Raw genomic sequence first — 25,460 nt, 5'->3', positions numbered from 1 at the left:
AAGGATGCACGATTATTTTTAGGAAGTAACCTACAGGTGCCTTTTTAGTCTTTTGTAGGTGACTGTAGAGATGTCAGTAATCAACAGCCAAACCTTACACAGAGGAAAAGAATCCTTCCAGCTTGGATGTTAGCAGAAGATTTAAGTGATCAAAACCTTTCATCACCTGGAATCAGTGGAGGTAGGTTTTGTGTCTGTCATTGCTACTTGCAAGAAAGCATTACACAGAATTTGAAAATTGTTCAGAACAAATCCTCATGGAGTAGTGGTTGTGTAAGTGTCTAGCTTAGCCTAAAACATTTTTTGATGTGTAAGTGAAGTCTAATTTAAAACATAAGTTATCTTCTGCCATCTGTCAAATACCATCTGGCTCATTTCTTTCCTGAATTTAACAAGTGCTGTTATCTTGTGCCCTAAACTTAGGATACTAATACAGATTTTCAAATGAATCTGTTGGTGTGAAGTCTAAGATAAAAGGCCACACAATAAGAGTGTTTAAAACCAATTTAATTAAATAAAAAAAAGAATGGACACACAATATTTTGTGCTGGGGGATTCAAAGAGCATGTGATATTTGTCTTGGCACAGATCACTGTCTGGTAGATATCACAGTGTTTTATATCATCTTGCTGGATATTGCCACTGTTTCTCAAGATTTTTAAAAAGTCTACTAATTATCTTATTTAGACAATATTTTGTTTATTGAGAGGTATTAGAGGCTAGTTTAATTAATGGAATTTGTTAGGTATGTCAGGGTGGCTCTGCAAGTCCAGGTAAGGAAAATGTAATCAGATCAGATGGGAGACTGGTGATCATAGAGTTGCTCCCTTTCTTTCTCTGGGAATGTGACCTCATTTCTTTGCTTCTTCCTCTTCACTGCAAAAGCTCTTAGTTTCTGTTTACTGATGACTTTGCACATGGCTTTGCCTTGCCTAACTTCATTGGCTAACTCTCCTTAAGCAGTCACAGCTCAGCACTCTCAGTTTTAAATTTCAGATGGGCCCATGTGTCCTAAGGGAGTGTTATCAGGAAGAAAATGTTAGGCATCTTTAACAGACTTAAACAAATGCAAGTGTTAGTCGAATGTACATGCAGATAGTTTAAAATCTTGTCATTTCTGCAATATGATATGTCATTTATTTAATTCATTTTTAATTTATTAAATTATGCATATTTATGGCATACAATATCTTGTTTTGATCTATGTATAAATTGTAAGAATATTCAGTCAAGGTAATTGACATATCTATTATCTTACCAGCTTATTTTTTGTCATGTGAATATTAAAAATGTATTCTATTAGCAATTTTGAAATATACAATATGTTATTAGCTATCATCACCATGCAGTACAGTAGATCACTGAATTATTCCTGTAGCCTAATGGAATTTGGTCAGTATCTTCCTTTTCTCCATCCATTTTTGGTAGTCTCTCTTCCTATGGGACCGGCTTTTTTAGATCCCATTTACAAGTGAGATCATGTGGTGTTTGCCCTGTGCCTGTGTTATTTTACTTACCATGTTCTCCAGTTCCATACATGTTGTGGCAAATGATAACACTGCTATATGGTATTCTTTGTAAATGGAATATTTTTAAAATTTCAATTTGATTGTTTGCTAGTATATAGAAATATCATTGGTTTTTTAAAATTGATGTTATATATTGTCACTTTGTTAGACTTATATAGAAGTTCTGATAGCTTCTTTTTTGGATACTTTGGGATTTTCTATGTAGACAATATTCTCTGTGAATAGACAGTTTTATATCTTCCTTGCCAATGTGTTTTACTCATTTTTAAAGATTTATTTATTTATTTGAAAGTCAGAGTTACACAGAGAAAGAAGGAGAGACAGAGAAAGAGAGGTATTCCATCTGTTGGTTTGCTCTCCAATAGGCTGTAATGGCCAGAGCTGCGCTGATCTGAAGCCAGGAGCCAGGTGCTTCTTCTGGGTATCCCACGTGGGTGAAGGGGCCCAAGGACTTGAGCCCATATTCTACTGCTTTCCCAGGCCATAGCAGAGAGCTGGTTTTACTTCTCTATTTTGTTCATTTGGTGGATATGTCAGTAGACTTTGAGCATTAAATCAACCTTACATTCCTGGATAAACTTGTTTGACTATGATGTTATGTATTCCTCAGATTGATTTGCTAAAGATTTTTCATCTATATCCTGGGTGGTGTTGATTTTTAATATTCATTTCTTGTAAATGTTTTTGTCCAATTTTGATATTAGGGTTATGCCAGTTTGATAAATTGAGTTGGAAAGTATTACTCTTTCATCTGTTTCTAAAAGTTTGCCTTAGTTCAGGCTGCTATTAGAGTACACCATCTAGTAGTTGGCTAACAGCATTTATTTTTTCCTTGTTTTGGAGGCTGGAAGTTTGGGTTTAGGTTGCCAGCATAGTTATATTCTTTTGAGGACCATTTTCTTGGTTTGTAGATGGCTGCCTTCTGAGTCTCATGTGGCAGAAACATTGAGCTCTGGTCCTGTCATTCACTTTTTGATTTGATTTTTTAGATGTATTTATTTGAAAGTCAGAATTACAGAGAGGGTAAGACAGATCATCCATCTGCAGGTTCACTCCCTAGATGACAGCAATGACCAGGGCTGTGCCAGGCCAAAGTCAAGAGCCAGGAGCTTCTTCTGGAGCTCAACCATGGATGGCAAGGGCAAAGGCACTTGGAACTTCTACTTCTTTCCCAGGTCATTAGAGGGAGCGCTGAATTGGAAGCGGAGCAGCCAGGACACAGACTGGCACCCATATTGGATACTGGCGTCACAAGCAGTGGCTTTACCCCCTGAGCCACAGTGGCAGTTCCCTGTCATCCACTTTTTTTTTCTTGTTTTAAATTTTATTTAAGTTATGCAAATTTCATGTATTTTATATATAGAGATTTAGGAACATAATTATACTTCCTATCATACCCTTCTTCCTGCTCATGCTCCAATCCTTCTTCCTCTTCCCTCTCCTATTTCCACTCTTAATTTTTACAAAGATCTATTTTCAGTTTACTTAATGATCATAAAGACAACCCTACACTAAGTAAAAGAGTTCAACAGATAGTATGAAGAAAAAAACAAAAACAAAAACACTGTTCCCCAATGAAAGAGACAAGGGCTGTAAACAATCATTGAATCTCAAAATGTCCTTTTCACTCCAATACATTACATTTCAGGTGCTCTATTAGTTACCTCGGCTCAGGGAAAACATATGATATCTGTCTTTTTGGACTAACTATAATTATTTCTAGTTGCTTCCATTTTGCTGCAAAGACAGGATTTCATATTTTTACAGATGAGCAGTACTCCATAGTATATATATATCATAATTTCTTTGTCTAGTCAATAGCTTATGGACATCTGAGGTGATTATAGCTATTGTAAATTATGCTACAGTGAACATGGGGTACAGATAAATCTTTGAGATGCTTATTTCTTTTGGTTTGGGTAAATTCCCAGGAGTGGGATGGCTGGATCATATGATAGGTCTATATTCAGATTTCTGAGATATCGCCATACTGTATTCCACAGTGGCTGCACCAGTTTACATTTCCACCAACAGTGGATTGGGTACCATTTCCCCAACATCCTCACCAGCATTTGTTGTCTGTTGATTTCTGTGTAAGAGCCATCCTAACTGGAGTGAGGTGAAACCTCATTGTGATTTTTGATTTACATTTCTCTGATGGCTAGTGATTTTGAACATGTTTTTCAAGTGTCTATTGGCTATTTTGAGTGGATTTTTGTGTAAGGTTTAAGTTATGGGTCCAGTTTCATACTTCTCCATAAAAAGATCCATTTTTCCTAGCAGTATTTGTTAAAGAGACAGTCTTTGCTCCAGGAATTAGTTTTAGTTCTTTTATCAAAGATAAGTTGGTTCTAGATGTATGTGTCTAAGGAATGTATCCATTTCTTCTAGGTTTCCAAATTTGTTGGCATATAGCTCTTTGTGGTAGTTCATGATGATTCTTTTTTATTTCTGTGGTGTATGTTTTTACATTTCCTTTTTCATCTCTGATTTTATTGATTTTTCTCCCTCTTTTTTGGTTAATTGAACTAAAGGTATATCAATTTTGTTTATTTTTGCAATAAACCAGCTCTTCATTTCACTGATCTTTTGTAGTGTTTTTCTTTTTCTTTTTTTTTTAGTTTCAATATTGTTTATTTCTTCTCTAATTTTGATTATTTCTTTCCTCCTAATAACTTTGGGTTTAGTTTATTGTTGTTTTTTCAGGTTCCTGAGATGCACTGGGAGCTCACTTATTTGGTACCTTTCCAATATCTTCATGTAGGCTCTGATTGCTATAAACTTCCTCCTTAATACTGCTTTTGCTGTATCCCATAAGTTTTGATATGATGTATTGTCATCTCCATTTGTTTCCAGAAATTTTTTGATTTCTCTTTTGATTTCTCCACTGTTCATTCAGGAGCATGTTGTTCAGTCTTCATGTGTTTGCATATGATCTAGAGATTCTTGAGTTGTTGATTTCCAGCTTTATTCCATTGTGATCAGAGAAGATGCATGATATGATTGTGACTTTTTTTGAATTTGCTGAGATTTTCTTTATGGCCTAACATGTGATCTATCCTAGAGAAGGTTCCATGCACTGATGAAAACAATATGTATTCTGCAACTGTGGGGTGTAACGTTTTGTAGTTTTGATTAGATCTGTTGTTTCTTTGTTGATTTTCTTTCTGGTTGATCAGTCCATTGCTGAAAGTAGGGTGTTGAAGTCCCCCATTGCTATTGTATTGGGGTCTATGTCTCCCTTTAGATCCATTAAAATTTCTTTTAAGTAGCCAGGCACTCTGTAATTAGGTGCCTATACATTTATTATAGTCACATCTTCCTGTTGAATTGATTACTTAACCAATGCATAGTACCCTTCTTTGTCTCTTTTAACAGGTTTTGTGCTTAAGTCTATTTTGTATGATATTAGGATGGCAAAACCTGCCATTTTTTGCTTTCTGTTAGCATGAATGTGTTTTTTTTTCATCTTTTCACTTTAAGTCTGTGTGTATATTTGTTGGTGCATGTGTTTCTTGTAGGCAGCAAATAGATGGATCTATTTAAAAAAATCTATTCAGCCAGTCTGTATTTTTTAAGTGTAGAGGTGAGGCCATTTAAATTCAAGGTGATTATTTATATGTAACAGCTTAGTTCTGCCATTTTTCCATAAATATTCCTATTGTTCACTTTGGATTTCTTTTGTACTTTTACTGGGGGATTTTATGCCTTCACATTCTTTCATAGTGATGGCTATCTCTATGTGTTTCTGTGTGTAGCATGTCCTTAAGCATCTTTTGTAAGGCTGGATGAGTGGTGTCAAATTCTTTGAATTTTTGTTTGTAATATAGGTCTTTACTTCACCTTCATTCAGAAATGAGAGCTTTGCAGGTTTCAGTATTCTGGGTTGACATTTTTTTCTCTTAAGACTTGAACTATGTCTCACCATTGTCTTCTAGCCTGTAGGGTTTCTGATGAGAAGTCAGCAGTGAGTGTAATTGGAGAACTTAGAAAGTAATCTGGTGTTTTTCTCATGCATATACACATTTAGAGTCTTTTCTTTATGTTTTACTGTGGAAAGCTTGACTACAGTGTGTTGTGAAGATCTTTTCTGGTCATGTCTGTTAGGAGTTCTATATGCTTCCTGAATTTGGACATTCCTTTCTCCAAAGTGGGGAAATTTTCTGTAATTATTTCACTAAATAGGCCTTCTAGTCTGTTCTCTCTTTCTATATATTCAGGAACTCCTAAGACCATATATTAGGTTGTTTTATAGTATCCAATAAATCTCCAATACTGTTTTTAAATTTTCTTTTTTTTTAACTTTTATTTAATGAATATAAATTTCCAAAGTACAATTTATGCATTACAATGGCTTCCCCCACATACCGTCCCTCCCACCCACTACCCTCCCCTTTCCCACTCCCTCTCCCCTTCCATTCACATCAAGATTCATTTTCGATTATCTTAATATACAGAAGATCAGCTTAGTATACATTAAGTAAGGATTTCAACAGTTTGCTCTCACACAGAAACATAAAGTGAAAAATAATAGATGATTTTTTTTTAAATGATGATGAAGTCAGATCAGACCTATTGTCATGTTTAATCCCAGTGAGAGTCAAGTTGGGAGTTGATAATTTCTTTTTTTTCTTTTTTTTTTTTTTTTTACAGAGGATCAGTTTAGTATACATTAAGTAAAGATTTCAACAGTTTGCACCCCCATAGAAACACAAAGTGAAATATATTGTTTGAGTACTCGTTATAGCATTAAATCTCAATACACAGCACATTAAGGACAGAGATTCTACATGAGGAGTAAGTGCACAGTGACTCCTGTTGTTGACTTTACCAATTGACACTCCTGTCTATGGCATCAAGTCTCCCTATGCTCCAGTCATGAGTTTCCAAGGCTATGGAAGCCCTCTGAGTTCTCCGATTCTTATCTTGTTTAGACAAGGTCATAGTCAAAGTGGAGGTTCTCTCCTCCCTTCAGAGAAAGGTACCTCCTTCTTTGAAGACCTGTTCTTTCCACTGGGATCTCACTCACAGAGATCTTTTGCCAGAGTGTCTTGGCTTTCCATGCCTGAAATACTCTCATGGGCTTTTCAGCCGCATCGGAATGCCTTTAGGGCTGATTCTGAGGCCAGAGTGCTGTTTAGGACATCTGCCATTCTATGAGTCTGCTGTGTATCTCGCTTCCCATGTTGGATCACTCTCCCCTTTATTTATTCTATCGGTTAGTGTTAGCAGGTATTAGACTTGTTTATGTGCTCCCTTTGACTCTTAGTCCTTTCATTATGATCAATTGTGAACTGAAATTGATCACTTGGACTAGTGAGATGGCATTGGTACATGCCACCTTGATGGGATTGAATTGGAATCCCCTGGTATGTTTCTAACTCTACCATTTGGGGCAAGTCAGCTTGAGCATGTCCCAAATTATACATCTCTTCCCTCTCTTATTCCCACTCTTATGTTTAACAGGGATCACATTTCAGTTAATTTTCAACACTTAAGAATAACTGTGTGATAATTACAGAATTAAACCAGTCATATTAAGTAGAACAGACAAAAAAACTACTAAGAGGGATAATGTATTAAGTTGTTCATTAACAGTCAGGGCTATGCTGATCAAGTCACCATTTCCCATAGTGTCCATTTCACTTCAACAGGTTTCCTTTTTGGTGTTCAGTCAGTTGTCACCGATCAGGGAGAACATATGGTATTTGTCCCTTTGGGACTGGCTTATTTCACTCAGCATGATGTGTTCCAGATTCCTCCATTTTGTTGCAAATGACTGGATTTCGTTGTTTCTTACTGCGGTATAGTATTCTAAAGAGTACATATCCCATAATTTCTTTATCCAGTCTACCGTTGATGGGCATGTAGGTTGGTTCCAGGTCTTGGCTATTGTGAATTGAGCTGCGATAAACATTAGGCTGCAGACCGCTTTTTTGTTTGCCAATTTAAATTCCTTTGGGTAAATTCCAAGGAGTGGGATGGCTGGGTCGAACGGTAGGGTTATCTTCAGGTTTCTGAGGAATCTCCAGACTGACTTCCATAGTGGCTTGACCAGTTTGCATTCCCACCAACAGTGGGTTAGTGTCCCTTTTTCCCCACATCCTCGCCAGCATCTGTTGTTGGTAGATTTCTGTATGTGAGCCATTCTAACCGGGGTGAGGTGAAACCTCATTGTGGTTTTGATTTGCATTTCCCTGATTGCTAATGACCTTGAACATTTTTTCATGTGCCTGTTGGCCATTTGGATTTCCTCTTTTGAAAAATGTCTATTGAGGTCCTTGGCCCATCTCTTAAGTGGGTTGTTTGTTTTGTTTTTGTGGAGTTTCTTGATCTCTTTGTAGATTCTGGTTATTAACCCTTTATCTGTTGCATAGTTTGCAAATATTTTTTCCCATTCTGTCGGTTGTCTCTTCACTCTCCTGACTGTTTCTTTTGCAGTACAGAAACTTCTCAATTTGATGCAATCCCAATAGTTAATTTTGGCTTTGACTGCCTGTGCCTCCCGGGTCTTTTCCAGAAACTCTTTGCCTGTGCCAATATCTTGAAGGGTTTCTCCAATGTTCTCTAGTAACTTGATGGTGTCAGGTCGTAGATTTAGGTCTTTAATCCATGTTGAGTGGATTTTTGTGTAAGGCGTAAGGTAGGGGTCTTGCTTCATGCTTCTCCACGTGGAAATCCAGTTTTCCCAGCACCATTTATTGAATAGACTGTCCTTGCTCCAGGAATTGGTTTTAGATCCTTGATCAAATATAAGTTGGCTGTAGATGTTTGGGTTGATTTCTGGTGTTTCAATTCTGTTCCATTGGTCTATCCATCTGTTTCTGTACCAGTACCATGCTGTTTTGATTACAACTGCCCTGTAGTATGTCCTGAAATCTGGTATTGTGATGCCTCTGGCTTTGTTTTTGTTGTACAAGATTGCTTTAGCTATTCGAGGTCTCTTGTGCCTCCATATAAATTTCAGCACCAATTTTTCCAGATCTGAGAAGAAGGTCTTCGGTATCTTGATTGGTATTGCATTGAATTTATAAATTGCTTTTGGGAGAATGGACATGGCATTGTCTGTGTATACAAAGGCTGTTGATTTTTGTGCATTGATTTTATACCCTGCTACTTTGCCAAAATCTTCTATGAGTTCCAATAGTCTCTTAGTAGAGTTCTTTGGGTCCCCTAAATAAAGAATCATGTCATCTGCAAAGAGGGATAGTTTAGTTCTTCCTTCCCAATTTGTATCCCTTTAATTTCTTTTTCTTGCCTAATAGCTCTGGCTAGAACCTCCATAACTATATTGAATAGCAGTGGTGAGAGTGGACATCCCTGTCTGGTACCAGATCTCAGTGGAAATGCTTCCAACTTTTCCCCATTCAATAGGATGTTGGCTGTGGGTTTTTCATAGATTGCTTTGATTACATTGAGGAATGTTCCTTCCAAACCCAGTTTGCTTAGAGTTTTCATCATGAACGGGTGTTGTATTTTATCAAATGCTTTCTCGGCATCTATTGAGATAATCATATGGTTTTTCTTCTGCAGTCTGTTAATGTGGTGTATCACATTGATTGTCTTGCGCACATTAAACCATCCCTGCATACCAGGGATAAATCCCACTTGGTCTGGGTGGATGATCTTTCTGATGTGTTGTTGCATTCTATTGGCGAGAATTTTATTGAGGATTTTTGCATCTATGTTCATCAGGGATATTGGTCTGTAATTCTCTTTCAGTGCTGCATCTTTTTCCGCTTAGGAATTAAGGTGATGCTGGCTTCATAGAAAGAATTTGGGAGGATTCCCTCTTCTTCGATTGTTCTGAATAGTTTGAGAAGAATTGGAGTTAGTTCTTCTTTAAATGTCTGGTAGAATTCAGCAGTGAATCCATCTGGTCCTGGGCTTTTCTTTGTTGGGAGGGCCTTTATTACTGTTTCAATTTCTGTCTCAGTTATGGGTCTGTTTAGGTTTTCTATGTCTTCATGGTTCAATTTAGGTAGGTTGTATGTGTCCAGGAATCTATCCATTTCTGATAGGTTTCCCTGTTTGCTGGCATACAAGTCCTTGTAGTAATTTCTGATGATTCTTTTTATTTCTGTGGTGTCTGTTGTTACGTTTCCTTTTTCATCTCTGATTTTATTGATTTGGGTCTTTTCTTTTTTTAGTTAGTTGGGCCAATGGGGTGTCAATTTTGTTTATTTTTTCAAAAAACCAGCTCCTCGTTTGGCTGATTTTTTGGAATGTTTTTCTTGATTCAATCCTGTTGATTTCTTCTCTGATTTTAATTATTTCTCTTCTCCTACTAGATTTGGGTCTGGTTTGCTGTAGGTTTTCTAGATCCTTGAGGTGAATTGAAAGCTCATCTATTTGGTGCCTTTCCAATTTCTTGATGTAGGCACCTATTGATATAAACTTTCCTCTTAACACTGCTTTTGCTGCGTCCCATAAGTTTTGGTATGTTGTGCTGTTATCCTCATTTACTTCCAGAAAGTTTTTGATTTCTCTTTTGATTTCTTCTATGACCCATTGTTCATTCAGGAGCATGTTGTTCAATCTCCATGTGTTTGCGTATGCTCTAGGGATTCCTGAGTTGCTAATTTCTAACTTCATTCCTTTATGGTCTGAGAAGCTGCATGGTATGATTCTAATTCTTTTGAATTTGCTGAGACTTGCTTTATGGCCTAGTATGTGGTCAATCCTAGAGAAGGTTCCATGTACTGCTGAGAAGAATGTAAAATCTTTAGCTGTAGGATTGAAAGTTCTGTATATATCTGTTAGATCCATTTGGGCTATAGTGTCATTTAAATCTACTGTATCCTTGTTGATCTTCTGTCCGGATGATCTGTCTATTTCTGAGAGTGGAGTATTGAAGTCCCCCAGTACTATTGTATTGGGGTCTAAGTCTCCCTTTAAGTCCGTTAACAAATCTTTTAGATAAACCGGTGCCCTGTAGTAGGTGCATATACATTGATAATTGTTATATCTTCCTGTTGAATTGATCCCTTAATCATTATGTAGTGTCCCTCTTTGTCTCTCTTAACGGTTTTTGTGGTAAAGTTTATGTTGTCTGAAATTAAGATGGCTACACCCGCTCCTTTTTCATTTCTGTTGGCATGGTATATCTTTTTCCAGCCTTTCACTTTCAGTCTGTATGGATCTTTGTTGGAAAGATGTGTTTCTTGTAAGCAGGAAATAGATGGGTTTTGTTCCTTAACCCAATCAGCCAATCGGTGTCTTTTAACTGGACAGTTCAGGCCATTCACGTTCAATGTGACTAATGATAAGTGGTAACTTTGCCCTGCCATTTGCCAAAGATAAGTTCTAATATATGCTTTGAATTCCCTGTGATCTTTTGCTGTGAGCTTTCCTTCCTTGGTTTCCTTCCTTTACCTTCTTTCATATTGATGACCGTGTTTCTTTGTTTCTGTGTGTAACACATCTTTAAGCATCTTTTGCAGGGCTGGACGAGTGGCAACAAATTCTTTCAATTTCTGTTTGTTATGAAAAGTCTTTATTTCACCTTCATTCACAAATGATAGCTTTGCAGGATATAATATTCTGGGCTGGCAGTTTTTCTCTCTTAGTACCTGGGCTATATCTCGCCATTCCCTCCTAGCTTGTAGAGTTTCTGATGAGAAGTCAGCTGTGAGTCTGATTGGAGATCCTCTGAGAGTAATCTGACGTTTCTCTCTTGCACATTTGAGGATCTTTTCTTTATGTTTCACTGTGGAGAGTTTAATTACAACGTGTCGTGGTGAGGATCTCTTTTGGTCGTGTTTATTAGGGGTTCTGTGGGCTTCCTGTACTAGGATTTCTCTGTCCTTCTCCAAACCTGGGAAATTTTCTGCTAATATCTCACTAAAAAAGGCCTTCTAATCCTTTCTCCCTCTCCATGCCTTCAGGAACTCCTAGAACCCGAATGTTGGGTTTTTTAATAGTATCCTGAAGATTCCCGACAATATGTTTTAGATTCCTAATTTCCTCTTCTTTCCTTTGGTCTGACTGTATCCTTTCCTGTTCTCTGTCTTCTAAGTCCGATATTCTCTCTTCTGCTTCACCCATTCTGTTTGTAAGGCTCTCTATTGTGTTTTTCATTTGATCTATTGAATTCTTCACTTCAGTCACTATCCCAGTTTCCTGTTGTACTAGTTGTTTCGTTTCATTTTGATTCCTCCTTAATATTTCATTTTCACGAGAGAGATTTTCTATCTTGTCCATTAAGGATTTCTGTAGTTCAAGAATTTGTTTTTGAGAACTTCTTAATGTTCTTACCAATTTTTTGAGATCTGCTTCTTGCATTTCTTCTATGTCATCATCCTCATAATCTTGAATTGGGGTGTCTTTTTCATTTGAGGGCTTCATGGTGACTTCCTTGTTTTTATTACCTTGGTTTTTGCGTTTGTTATTTGGCATATTGGAGATATTTGGTTTCTTCACTGTGGTGCTTTTTCTTGTTATACTATGACTCTAGATTAAGTGGACTATCTGTTTTTGATGGAGCCTTAGGGCTTGAGATGGGTGTGGCCTGAGAGCTCTGTTTGGTGTGCCAAAGGTGACACTCCCAGTTTAGGCGTGGTAAACCTCTCTCTCTCTCTCTCTCTCTTTCTTTTTTTTTTTTTTTGATTCAAAAGGGAAGTTATTCTGCACAGCTGAACGAAGTTGGAGGTAGTTAGCAGGCAAATGATATACCCACAGGAGCCAGAGATCAGAAGCTCTTTCCCAAGGACCACATAGGGAATCTGTTCGGCCCTCAGAGTGGGCTCAAATTCTCCTTCAGTCTCCCACTGGGTTGCCAAAGTTACGGAATTGTAGCGTCTCTGGAGAGTGCTCACGTGAATTCCGTGAGTTCTCTCCCCCACCGTCTCTTTTTTCACAGTCTCAGTTCAGTAGCACCACAAATTTACTAGGTCCTAATCTCCTGTTAATTTGCCCTGCCCAGAGTCAGGTTTTTCTGCTAGGCTCAGGGCCGGTGCAGACCTGAGGTCGCTCTGCTTATGACGTATGTCCAAGATGGCGCCTGCTCTTTGTCTTGCTCGCCCTTGAGAGGTGAGCGGAGAGAGAGAAACCCGTGTCCATACCAGTCACCTTTTTTTTTTTTTCCTCTCTCTCCCTTCCAGTTAGCCTGGTGAAGTTCCCCCCCAACCTGGGGGTCGTTCCCTCTAGTCTCCTCTCTCTGCTTGCCTGCCGGTGTCTCGGACTATTGAGGTTCGGCTCACCTCGCGTTCCAGCGCTGGTGTGTTGAGTCTGCCGCTGGTGTCCCAAACTGTGGGCTCCCACGCTCTCCACACAGGTCCGCTCCCCTTCCAGCGCCGATGTGTGGACTTGGAGCCCTGGACGTCCCAAGTCTCCCCGCTGTTGTCTGTGTGGCACGCACTCCCCTTCGAGCACTGGCGCGCAGAGCCTGCGGCTTGCGCAGCTTGGTCCCGCGGCTCTGTTTTTAAATTTTCTAAGTTCTTACTTTCTTTTTTCTTTTTTTGTTTTTTGTTTTGGTCTGACTGAAAGATTTCCAAAGATTTATCTTCTAGCTCAGATAGTCTTTCTTCTGCCTTGCCAAGTCTTCTTTTAAGGCTTTTCACCGCATTTTTTATTTGATCTATTGAATTCTTCATTTCTAATATTTCATTTTGATTTCTCTTTAAAATCTCCATGGGAAAAATTGTCATTCATATTATGTATGGTTTTCTTTAATTCATAGATTAGCTGCTTCTGATTTCTTTTGAGTAGTTCTATGATTAATTTTTTGAATTCTGTTTCTGGCATTTCATCAATCTCTTCATCTTCACATTCTAATATTGAAATATTGTTTTGGTCCTTTTGAAGGGCCATGGTGTCTTCCTTATTCTTGTTTTTTTGAATTTCTTCATTTATTTTTAGGCATTTGTAGAGTTAATTGTTGTGTTTTTTTTTGTTTGTTTTTTTTTGTTTTTTTTTTTGTTTTTTTTTTTTTTTCACTCTGATGGCTTTTATCTTCAGGTAATGCTTCTGTGGCTTAGTGGAATGTCTGTACTTTCAGTGAATACCAAGAGATGTGTGGTGGGTGTGGCCAGGGTTCTTGGGCCAGTGCTCTAGGGTGGGGTGAGTTTCCATGGTAGCATTTAAGTTGGGCATGGTAGATCTCTTGTTAACAGAAGCAGGGGATGGTCACCTATGGTATGATTACTCCCTCACTTCCTCACTCTCCTCCAAGCTAAGCAATGGCTGGGTGTTTGCCCCTAGTGTGTTCAACACTCATCGAACACCGTAAGAACCGCAGAAATGATCTGCACAGTCCTCACTGTGAGCACGGTTTCTGCTGCAGTGACCCACCCTAGGCAACCAAGAAATTCCTAGCGTGTGGAGCCACACCCAGTGATTGCCCAGAGACCCAAAGTGGTTTCACCTGTTTACATGCCACCAACAGCGGATTAGGGTACCCTTTTCACCACATCCTTGCCAGCATTTGTTGTTTGTTGATTTCTGTATGGGGAGAGGTGAAATCTCATTGTGGTTTTGATTTGCATTTCCCTGACAGCTAGTGATCCTGAACATTTATTTCATGTGTCTGTTGGCCATTTGGATTTTCCTCTTTTGAAAAACGTCTGTTTAGTTCCGGGACAGTGCTTAGAGGCAGCCACAATGGTCCAGCGTTTGACATACTGCCGGGGGCTCTCCTACAATACAGCCTCCAGCAAAACCAGACTGTCCGGAACTCCTGGTAACAGAATTGTTTACCTTTATACTAAGAAGGTTGGGAAGGCACCAAAATCTGCACGTGGTGTGTGCCCAGGCAGACTTTGTGGGGTTCGCGCTGTGAGACCTAAAGTCCTGATGAGATTGTCTAAAACCAAAAACACGTCAGCAGGGCCTATGGTGGTTCCATGTGTGCTAAATGTGTCTGTGACAGGATCAAGTGTGCTTTCCTTATTGAGGAGCAGAAAATTGTTGTGAAAGTGTTGAAGGCACAGCACAGAGTCAGAAAGCTAAATAAAAACATGAAACTTTCGAGTAATTAAAAAAAAAAAGAAAAACGTCTGTTTAAGTCCTTGGCCCATATTTTTCCTATAAATTCTTGATCACATTTGTAATAGCTCCATTAAAGTCTGTGTCTGTGGTGTTATTCTTCAGTTCTCTAGGGTTTAGTTCCTGTCAATGGCTTATTATTATTTTTTTTAACATGGGCCACATTTTTTTGTGTATCATGTATCTAGTGATTTTCTATTAGATATTGGGTGTTTTTAATGATTTGTTCTGGAGGTTCTTGAGGAAGTATTTTTGTTCTGATAGGCGAATATCCTGACTGGAGTCAGAGCCTAACCTCTGCTTCCCCGGCTGTGGGCAGCAGCTGCAGTCTCCTTAGTTCTTTCAGTGTCTAGCTGCTGCCTCATTTTTTCCTCTGGTTTTCTCCACTTAGGTGTAGTTTAGAAGTCAGCCAAGGATTTGGGAGTTTCATATTTTTGTAGGTGTTGGTTCTTGCCCCTGCTGGAGTTCCCTTCCTTCTAGGGTTTTATGTCCTAAATGTCTGTCCTGCTAGCCTCAGACTGGCTTCCAACCCTTTAAGCCAAGAAGGTTGCAGCTGACACCTGTGAATTGGGGAATGCCCTCAGGAAAAAAGCCATAAATTCACAAACTCCATAGGTTGTAGTTAATTTTTTCAGATTAGACTCTTCTCTAGCTCTGTCTTTATGAGCTCTCTAGTGCCTTTGTTGTGGTTGTTAATATTTTTTCCTCAGTTTATAATGGCTTGATTTGGGATGATTAGCTCAATTTTATCCTGAATATTATTTTTTTATAAATCCACAGAACAAATGAGTACATAACTTAGTTGGAAGTTGCACTCTTAATGCTTCTCATATTCTGTATATTGTTGATAGAAATCTTAAGTTTTTGATCAAATATGTTATGAACAGAATATGTCTTACTTAGTGCTAGTTTGTATCTTAGTAGGATTAGAGTAGTCTCACAAGGAGAAGCAGGCTAAACATTACCTGTTGAGGGAAATGTGATTTAATCTGGAGAGTTTTCAAATCTAAGCCTATGAGTTCCCTAGTAAGTGTTTTTTTTTTTTTTTTTTTTTTTTTTTTTTTTTTTTTTTTCCTAGTGCGGTAGTTTTCTGTCCCCTCACTCATCATTTCATGTACAGTGTATTTTTCTTGGTAACATTTTTTTTTTAAATATTTGTCTTCTTTATTTGAAAGACAGAGTTACAGAGAGAGGTAGAGACAGAGAGGTCTTCCATCTGCTGCTTTGCTCCCCAAATGGCTGCAATGGAGCTGAGCTGATTTGAAGCCAGGAGTCAGGAACTTCTGGGTCATCTATGTGGGTGCAGTGGCCCAAGTACCCTCTGCTGCTTTCCCAGGTGCATTAGCAGGGAATTGCATCAGAAGTAGAGCAGCTGGAACTCAAACCAGCACCCATATGGGCTGCCAGTGCTGCAGGCAGGGGCTTTAATCTGCTGTACCACAGCACCAGCCCCTCACCATAACATTTCTCAGGAAGTATGGTGATCCTCAATTTAAGGATGGAAATAGGTAATGACAGTAGCAAGCACCTTCTCTCAGTAGAAGTTTCTCTGATAACAGAACAACTTTACTTGACCAAAAAATTGGGCCAGTGTGAATTGGCTTCCTGTAATTTCCTTCAAATTTGATTTATACTGTACCTGCTTCTGTGCTATCATTATTAGATTGCTTATAATAGTCCAAAATTATTTTGTTTCAAATTATATCTAGCCATTAACTTTTACTTGATAGACATCCTGCATATAATATAAAGCATCTTTTTGGGCACTTTACCTGAAAATACAAATTACAGTTATTTAGGATTATTTTGGAAAGGAATCTTGCATAATTCACATTTCACTTAAAATGCTAAGGCTTCAAAATAAGGTAGAAAAGTCTTTGGATTCAGGTGACTCTTCTTGCAAGCTTCAGTGTTGGAGGAAGTGCTTAAGAACAAGTGCTCTCCTTCAGAGACAGAAACTTCAGTACTTGAATCCTGCGAACTCGAAATTGAAATATTTTCTACCGTGCAGTTGAAGAATTTTTTTGTTTGTTTAGGTAATAGATGACCTAAGTCAACAGACCAGCGATAGAGATTTTTGAAAATTAATTGCCAGGATGCATTTTAGGCTTATTTAGATATGAGTAACTTTCTTATATCTTTGGCAACTTTAGTACTATTCTGTGGTTATTGATGATTATTTAGACTTTTTGAAACCAACTTGATATTTTGGGACCTTTTGAGTAATCAGAAACAGGACAAATAATGTTGACTGAAGTTATATTTCTTATCTAAATCATATCATGGCCGGTGCTGCGGCTTAATAGGCTAATCCTCCGCCTTGCGGGCACACCGGGTTCTAGTCCTGGTCGGGGCGCCGGATTCTGTCCTGGTTGCCCCTCTTCCAAGCCAGCTCTCTGCTGTGGCCTGGGAGTGCAGTGGAGGATGGCCCAGGTGCTTGGGCCCTGCACCCCATGGGAGACCAGGAGAAACACCTGGCTCCTGCCTTCGGATCAGCGTGGTGCACCGGACGCAGCGCGCCGGACGCAGCGCGCCGGACGCGGCAGCCATTGGAGGGTGAACCAACGGAAAAGGAAGACCTTTCTCTCTGTCTCTCTCTCTCACTGTCCACTCTGCCTGTCAATAAATAAATAAATAAATAAATAAATCATATCGTAAATGCCAGAGGTATAATTGAGACCTAGCTTCATCTGACTTCAAAGCTCATGTTTTACCATATCTCTATATACAGCTACTTAAATGTACTCTCTGTATTCCTGATTTTGTTTGTTTTGTTTGATAATATTACATTACTTTCCAGATCTTTTCTTAGTTAGCTCTTGGTTGAATCCTTCTATGTACATTCTTGCTATGATCATATGCTTGTTTCTATTTTTCAGCTAATATGGTATTATTTCATCTTATCCACATCCCTTGCATACTATTGTGAATTTCTCAGGCCTTAGCTAAGATATTTTCCATGTCCCGCTAGTGATTGGGATATGAATATATTTAGCTAAAGACTTCTAGAATTTACCTGTTGATCTCTAGTTTTCCAGGTCCTTAGAATTAATCACAACCCTTGAGTTAATGGCATTGTTGTTAAATACCATTAGATTGTATTATTATTTTTTTTTTTTTGCTAGCATGCTATTCTCTAGAATTTTCCTTCCCTATCTTCTAACTTTGCAACATGGAGTCATAAAAAAATCACACATGCTGATAAAGATTGAAGTAGTCCCCACACCATTTGGTTCACATTTAATTTTGTGCTGTGCATCTTTTCAGTATGACAACTCAATACAGATTATATTGAATTGACATTATTTTAATTGAACTATAGTTCAAAATTAATTATATTTATACAAAGCACTAGTTACTCTATTTGTTTGCATCAACCTTGCTAAAATATCTCATTATAAAGGTTGCTGAACCTCTTATGTTTTCCATCTGTATAATCATGTTATTTATAGAATTATGATAATTTTGGCTCATCTGATCTATCTACTGTTTCATTTTCTTATCTTAGCAGGACCTTATGCATTTTTTTTTTTTTTTTTTGCAGGAGCCAGGTGCTTTTCCTGGTCTCCCATGGGGTGCAGGGCCCAAGCACCTGGGCCATCCTCCACTGCACTCCCTGGCCACAGCAGAGAGCTGGCCTGGAAGAGGGGCAACCGGGACAGAATCCGGCGCCCCGACCGGGACTAGAACCGGGTGTGCCGGCGCCGCTAGGCGGAGGATTAGCCTAGTGAGCCGCGGCGCTGGCCAGGACCTTATACATTTTAAATACAAATGGATAAAATTGACATTTATGTCTTGTTCCCAAAAATAATAGAAATTCTATCAGTATTTTAGCATTTGGTATGGTTGATATTAAACTCTGATAAATGTTCATATATTGCATTTAGGATTTTTTTATTTTTTATTTATTTATTTATTTATTTTTTGACAGGCAGAGTGGATAGAGAGAGACAGAGAGAAAGGTCTTCCTTTGCCGTTGATTCACCCTCCAGTGGCCACCACAGCCGGCGTGCTGTGGCTGGCGCACCTCGCCGATCCCATGGCAAGAGCCAGGTGCTTCTCCTGGTCTCCCATGCGGGTGCAGGGCCCAAGGACTTGGGCCATCCTCCACTGCACTCCCGGGCCACAGCAGAGAGCTGGCCTGGAAGAGGGGCAACCGGGACAGAATCCAGCGCCCCGACTGGGACTAGAACCCGGCGTGCCGGTGCCGCAAGGCGGAGGATTAGCCCAGTGAGCCACAGCGCCGGCCCGCATTTAGGATTTTTTTTAACTTTTATTTAATGAATATAAATATCCAAAGTACAGCTTATGGATTACAATGGCTTCCCCCCCATAATGTCCCTCCCACCCGCAACCCTCCCCTTTCCCGCTACCTCTCCCCTTCCATTCACATCAAGATTCATTTTTGATTCTCTTTATATACAGAAGATTGATTTAGTATAGATTAAGTAAAGATTTCAACAGTTTGTACCCACATAGAAACACAAAGTGAAAAATACTGTTTGAGTACTAGTTATAGCATTAAATCACAACGTACAGCACATTAAGGACAGAGATCCTACATGAGGAGTAAGTGCACAGTGACTCCTGTTGTTGACTTAACAAATTGACACTCTTGTTTATGGCATCAGTAATCACCCTAGGCTCTTGTCATGAGTTGCCAAGGCTATGGAAGCCTTTTGAGTTCACCGACTCTGATCATATTTAGACAAGGTTGTAGTCAAAGAGGAAGTTCTCTCCTCCCTTCAGAGAAAGGTACCTCCTTCTTTGATGACCTGTTCTTTCCACTGGGATCTCACTCGCGGAGATCTTTCATTGAGGTCATTTTTTTTATTTGAAGTTTTTGTATAGAAATAGTTCTGTATTTTCATATCTTCATGTCCATGATGGTCTTAGTACATTTCCTAATGTACCATTCTTGTATTCCTGGAATATATTCAGCTTTATCATGATAGGTTATTATGTTTTTTACTCCATTAGATTAGATTTGGTTTAGCAAATCTGTATCTATGCTCATGGTTTGTCAGTATTTTTCTCCATGTATGCTATCAATGTCAGATTTTAATGTTAGAGCTATATCAGTTTGTATAAAATGAATTGAGCGTTTTTCCACATATGTGTAGGGACAGTTCACATAACAGAAAAACTATGTTTCTTCTCTCAACTCTCCTATGTCACAATCTGTGCCTGGTGCCTGCTTTCAGAGGTTGATGGTTCTGGCATAGGATTAAGAATAGGTAATCTAGACCAATAAGAAAAATGAAATACCCAGAAATTGATCATTATTTTTATATTTATAAATAATTATTATAACACAATATTTATTTATATATTTATAATGATAATTATTTTATATTTTATATTTATATTTATAAAAATTATCAACTTAGGGAGAGAAGATACAATCACAAATGATGTGGGGAAAATTAGCTGTCTATTTGGAAGAAATTCATATTAGAACACTACTTCTAATACCACAGTAAAATATAAAATCCTGTTGAATTAATAATATTCACATGAAATTAAAGCTATTAAAGCATTTGAAGAAAATATGGGAAATATTTTTATTACTTCTGTAGGCTTTCTTATGATAATTGTGACTAGAGCCATAAGAGAAAGTTTGACAGATTTATCTACATAAAAATGAAAAAATATTTGGATGCAAAAGACACTAAAGTCATAGGAAAATAACAGACAAACAAACAATATACCAGGAGATATTATCTGCAGTAATTGTTAAAGACAGAAGGTTTTTAAAAATCGTCTGTTTAATGACAAAAAGATAAAGCTCAATAGAAATTTTGAGCATTGTATGTGACACATGAATAGTAAATATCTCCACTGTCAGATAGAAAAATGTAAATTAAAGTAACAATTTACCATTTTTTGGTTCTTAACTCTTCTAAATTTAAGCAATTGCTAATAACCAGAGCCAACAGAGGTGGATCTTTTTTGAATATTGTTGGTAGAGGAATAACTTAATTACCAGTATCTCTTAAGTGTTTAAATATATAGCACAGTTTGATCCAGAATTTACCCTATAGATAAATATAATACCTTGAGTATTTGTAGTTCATATTTGTGTCTGTTTATATGTATGTGTTTGTAAATACATTTGTTTAAACTTATGAAAAAATTGCAAACTATGCACATAAATTTTTAATACAGCAGTGAGGAGTAGTTCCTTTGGATGAAGATATTGGATAGATATATTTTTAATGACAAATATACATATAATTTAGTTATCATTCATTCATTATTAGTGTAACAGCTCAGATAAGTACAGTTAGAACTAGTTAAAAATAAAGTAATTTGAATTAACAGTTAGTTTCTATTGCATTTCTGTCATTTATCTGTACCTATATAGGATTTAGAAAAGTACTTAATATGTCAGATATAAAGGTTGTTGTGAGCCACTTAATCTATTTATTTCATATACCCTTTGTGGAGTGCATTTTAAAGGTATTAAAATGACTTCTTCCTGTGTAAAAAGAAATTAGCACTAGTCCCTAGAAGGAATAGTTATGGTAGAGAATTTAGAATTTTGAAGAATTGAATATTTTAAATATAGATAAGAGTATTTAATTTTAGAATTTTATATACATGTGTGATACTTGGAATGTGGTAAACTACCATTTGAGCAGCTATGTCTTTATTTATATTTTGTAGTTCTTAGCTGAGTAAGCAATATTTAGTTCATTATTTCATGTGGGTTGATTAATTCATAACTGTTGTAGCATTTGGTCATTTGTTGCACCAAGCTATATGGTTTAATTAAGTCCTATTTCTGATAGTTTCCAAAAATGATATGAAATATTTAATAAGTTAGGTTCATTATGACTCTTTAAACAATTTAGTCAAAGTTTAGTTGTTAGAATAATATATGCATACGTTTTCTTTGATAAATACAGTGTTCCACCCTTATCTATAGGGGATACCCCAAGACCTCCAGCAGTAAATGCCTGAAACCACAGCTACTCCTGAACCTTTTAAATATTTACTTTCATTTGCTTGAAAGACAGAGAGACAGACATACACGGAGAGAGAGGGAGACGGAGAAAGAGCTCTTGTTTGCTGTTTCACTTCCCAGATAGCCCTAACAGCCGGGGCTGGGCCAGATCGGAGCTTGGAACCTCAGACTCCATCTGGGTCTCCAACATGAGTAGCAGGGCCCAGGCCCTTGAGCTATCATCTGTTGCCTCCCAGGATTCATTAGCAGGAAACTGGACTGGAAGCAGAGGTTCCAGGACACAAACCAGCATACTAATGTGAGATGTGGGTATCCAAAACAGCAGCGTAACTACTGCACCACAGTGCCTACCTGTATTGAGTCTTACATGTTTTTTAATATACATACATACCTGTGATAACGTTTAATTTATACATTAGGCACAGTCAGAGATTAACAGCATCAATACTAGAACAGTTATAACAATGTGAATGTGATCTCTCTCAAAGTATATTTTTGTACTTAAATCTTTTCATTTAAAGGAAGCAATTTATATAAAGCATCCTTTGGGCATTTCTGAAATGCCAAACACTGGGATACCACAACAGTCAAACTGAGAACTGAGATGGCTCCTAACTGAGTAACTGACTAATGGTTGGATAGTGTACTTAGGGTGGATATGCTGCACAGAGGGATGACTTATGTCCTGAGAAAGATGGTACATGATTCCATGAAACCCTCAGAACAGTGTGCAATTTGAAATTTTATGAATAGTTTATCTTGGAATTTTCCACATTTAGTGGTAACCAAAGCAACCACAGGTAACTGAAACCACAGAAAGCAAAAACTATGGATAAAGGAGGATTACTATACATTGTTATTGTTTTTTTAAAGATTTATTTATTTATTTGAAAGTCAGAGTTAGAGAAGGAGAGGCAGAGGGGGAGAGGTCTTCCATTCACTGGTTCACTCCCCAATTGGCCACAAGGTCTGGAGCTGTGCTGATCCAAAGCCAGGAGCCAGGAGCTTCTTCCAGGTCTTCCATGTGGGTGCATGAGCCCAAGGACTTAGGCCATCTTCTACTGCTTTCCCAGGCCATGACAGAGAGCCGGATCGGAAGCAAAGCAGCCAGGACTCAAACTGGCACCCATATGGAATGCCAGTTCTGTAGGCAGCAGCTTAACCTGCCATGCCAGAGCACCAGCCCCTCTACATTATTTTTATATTGATTCAGTTGACAATCCTGCTTGATAATATGGACAGTATTCCCATGGCATTTCTTTCCGGAACTTTAGGAATATTATTTCAGACCACTGAATATCATTTAGAACAGAGGCTGGCATTATGACCCAGTGGGGTTAAGCTGCCATTTGCAATGCTGGCATCCCATATCAGAGTGCCAGTTTGAGTCCTCGCTGCTCTACTTCTGATCTAGCTTCCTGCTAATGTGGAAGATAGTGCATGATGGCACAAGTACCTGGACCCCTGCCACCCATGTGGGAAACCAGGACAGAGCCTGGCCCAGCACTGGTTGTTGTGGGCATTCTGGGAGTAAAACAGTGAATGGAAGATTCATTCTCTCTCTCCTCCCTCCCTCCCTCCTTCCCTCCCTCTCTCCCTATTAATCTTCCTTTGAAATAAATAAATCTTAAAGAAGAATAAGGCTCAGCAATCCATGGACTAAATTTGGCCCACTGCCTATGTTTGTAAATAAAGTTTTGTTGGGATACAGCCATCCCATGTACTTATTGTCTATGATACCTTCATGTTAGAGACAGAGTCTAGTTGTGACAGATACTATGTTGTCTCAGGGCTTAAACTACCCTCTGCTTCTCACACAGACAGGTAGCTAGCCCCTGCTATAGCAGATTAGAGTAGTGACTGAAGGTTGCTTTACATACCTGTATCTTGGTTCTTAAGGGACTATTTGGACAAATTCTGATTATGTTCATGAGTGTCAGTTTTGTGCTAGGCACAGTTGTAGATATAACAGTAGATATAACAGAAAAATGCATATACTGTCCCTGCCCTCAGGAATCTAGCCTTCTATTATAGAGGAGATGGACAGTTAGCCATGACTTGTTTCTTCATGAGACAGGCTGTCCTTTTTCTTTTTTGATTACATGATTCATGGCTTTGTTAACAAAACATCACATTGATTCAGTTTTGCAAACTGTGTTGAACTTTAGGATTTTATAGTACACAGTCTTCATCATTATTGGGACTTTTTTCTTCATGCACAAAATCCGTGGAGGTCATTCTCCCTTTTGGATTGTTTGTGTTCTTATCTGTCTTTAAAATAAATTCCTCACTGTGGATGTTAGGGGATCAATAAGTTCAGGTAATGTTCATTTCTTAGCTGTGTATAAGATGTTCTGTTGGAGAAATTCAGTGCTACAGTTTAAAAACCATATATATATGTAAATATATGTATAAACTAACATTATCAAGTACTCTGCTAAATACTTTGTACATCTTCGTTATCTTCTGTTTACTCTGTGAACTACTACAGTTCACATTTTCTGTATGATGAAAGTGTTGTTCAGAGAGATGAACCAAAATGAGTTAAGGGGTGGATTCCACACAGGTGTACTGGCTTGGAAAACTCCAGGGCTAAAGCTCTTGGCCATTGTGATTCTTAATTCTTTTTGAGATTTGCAAATAAATGTTTCTAAGATGGAATTACTTTAACTGGGACTTTAATTTTACTTGCCTTTTTATCTCTCTTCTTGGTGTAGATTATTGACATTTGAAGATACAGAAGATAATTCTCATGCTTTTCCTTATGTGTATCTATATGTTTTTGTGTATTTAAGATAACAATGTAATCCAGGGAAGTGGAAAAGATGGAATCTGTGAAAATAAAACCCAAGTAAATATATCACAGCAAGGAAGAAAACGATCGATTTCATCAGGAAATTCAGAAAGTACATTAGCAGAACAAAACACAGGAAAAAAGTACAAAAATGCTGATCAAGAAGAATCTGCCATTTCATCCAAGGTGATTTTTAAAAATTCATTATTTGGTTCTTTTCTTTGTCAAGTGTCCTAGATCGGAATTAATTACATGCTGTATGCAGCAGGAAAAAACTAAAACTGCTTTTTATTATTGAGTTTATGACAATGAAAACTAGCCCCCCCTTTTTTTGGCTTACTAAAACTAATATTTACTGTAGATTTTGCATTATAGAATATAAATTAATAAATTTTGAATTCTTCAGGCAGAAGAAAAATGGAGACCACTTACCTCTGATCCAAGTATAGTCCCTCCACTCTGAAAATCTGGCTTCTTTTATTCCATTGATCATTCTGAAACTGCTTGTAACTACTTTTTTCTTGCTAAGTAGAAGGAGAACAAATGATGGGATAGATCTTTTTTTAAAGGTTTATTTATTTATTTGGAAGAGTTAGAGAGAGGGAGAAACAAAGATCTTCCATCTGCTGGTTCACTCCTCAAATAACCACAATGACCAGGGTGCCCATATGAGATGCTGGCATTGCAGGTGGTGGCTGTATCTGCTACACCATAGTGCCAGCCCATGATGGGATGATTCTTAATACTCTGTTGTAGGATCACTTCTGGGAGAATTTATTGTATTTGTACAACTTCTCTTTGCTCTTTCAGTTTTTGCTGACTCAATAATATGATTTGCTTAAATTATGTACTTTTAAAATATTTATTTATTTATTTGAATGACAGAGTTACAGAGAGGGAGGGAAGGAAGGGAGAGAGAAAGAAAGATCTTCCATCTGTTGATTAATTCCCCAAATAGCCACAATGACCAGAGCTGGATCAGGCTAAAGTCAGGAGCCAGGAACTTCTTCCAGGTCTCCCAGGTGGGTACGGGAGCCCCGGATTTGGGCCATCCTCAGGCGCTTTCCCAGGCACATTAGCAGGCAGCTGGATTGGAAGTGAAACAACCAAGATTTGAACTGGTGCTCATATGAGATGCCAGTGCTGCAGGCTTTAGCTTAACCTGTTGCACCACAGACCTGGC

General features: G+C 38.1%; 1 protein-coding gene and 1 pseudogene across 2 annotated transcripts in view; both read left to right on the top strand.

Moving 5' to 3' along the window:
- APLF (aprataxin and PNKP like factor) overlaps nt 1-25,460 on the top strand; it is a 133,938-nt gene that overhangs the window by 49,787 nt on the left and 58,691 nt on the right. For both annotated transcript variants that reach the window (XM_002709665.6, XM_089326348.1), the window contains 2 exons: nt 49-181; nt 24,279-24,463. In XM_002709665.6, coding sequence (XP_002709711.3) covers nt 49-181; nt 24,279-24,463 — 318 coding nt within the window. The remainder of the gene's footprint in view (nt 1-48; nt 182-24,278; nt 24,464-25,460) is intronic.
- LOC138848599 (large ribosomal subunit protein eL34 pseudogene) lies at nt 14,010-14,506 on the top strand (annotated as a pseudogene).

Source organism: Oryctolagus cuniculus, chromosome 2, assembly GCF_051225735.1.
Source record: "Oryctolagus cuniculus isolate XC-2025 breed Fujian yellow rabbit chromosome 2, ASM5122573v1, whole genome shotgun sequence".
Classification (NCBI taxonomy): Eukaryota; Metazoa; Chordata; class Mammalia; order Lagomorpha; family Leporidae; genus Oryctolagus; species Oryctolagus cuniculus.
The sequence above is the reverse complement of the archived record's forward strand: the minus strand, read 5'-3'. Positions and strand labels throughout refer to the sequence as shown.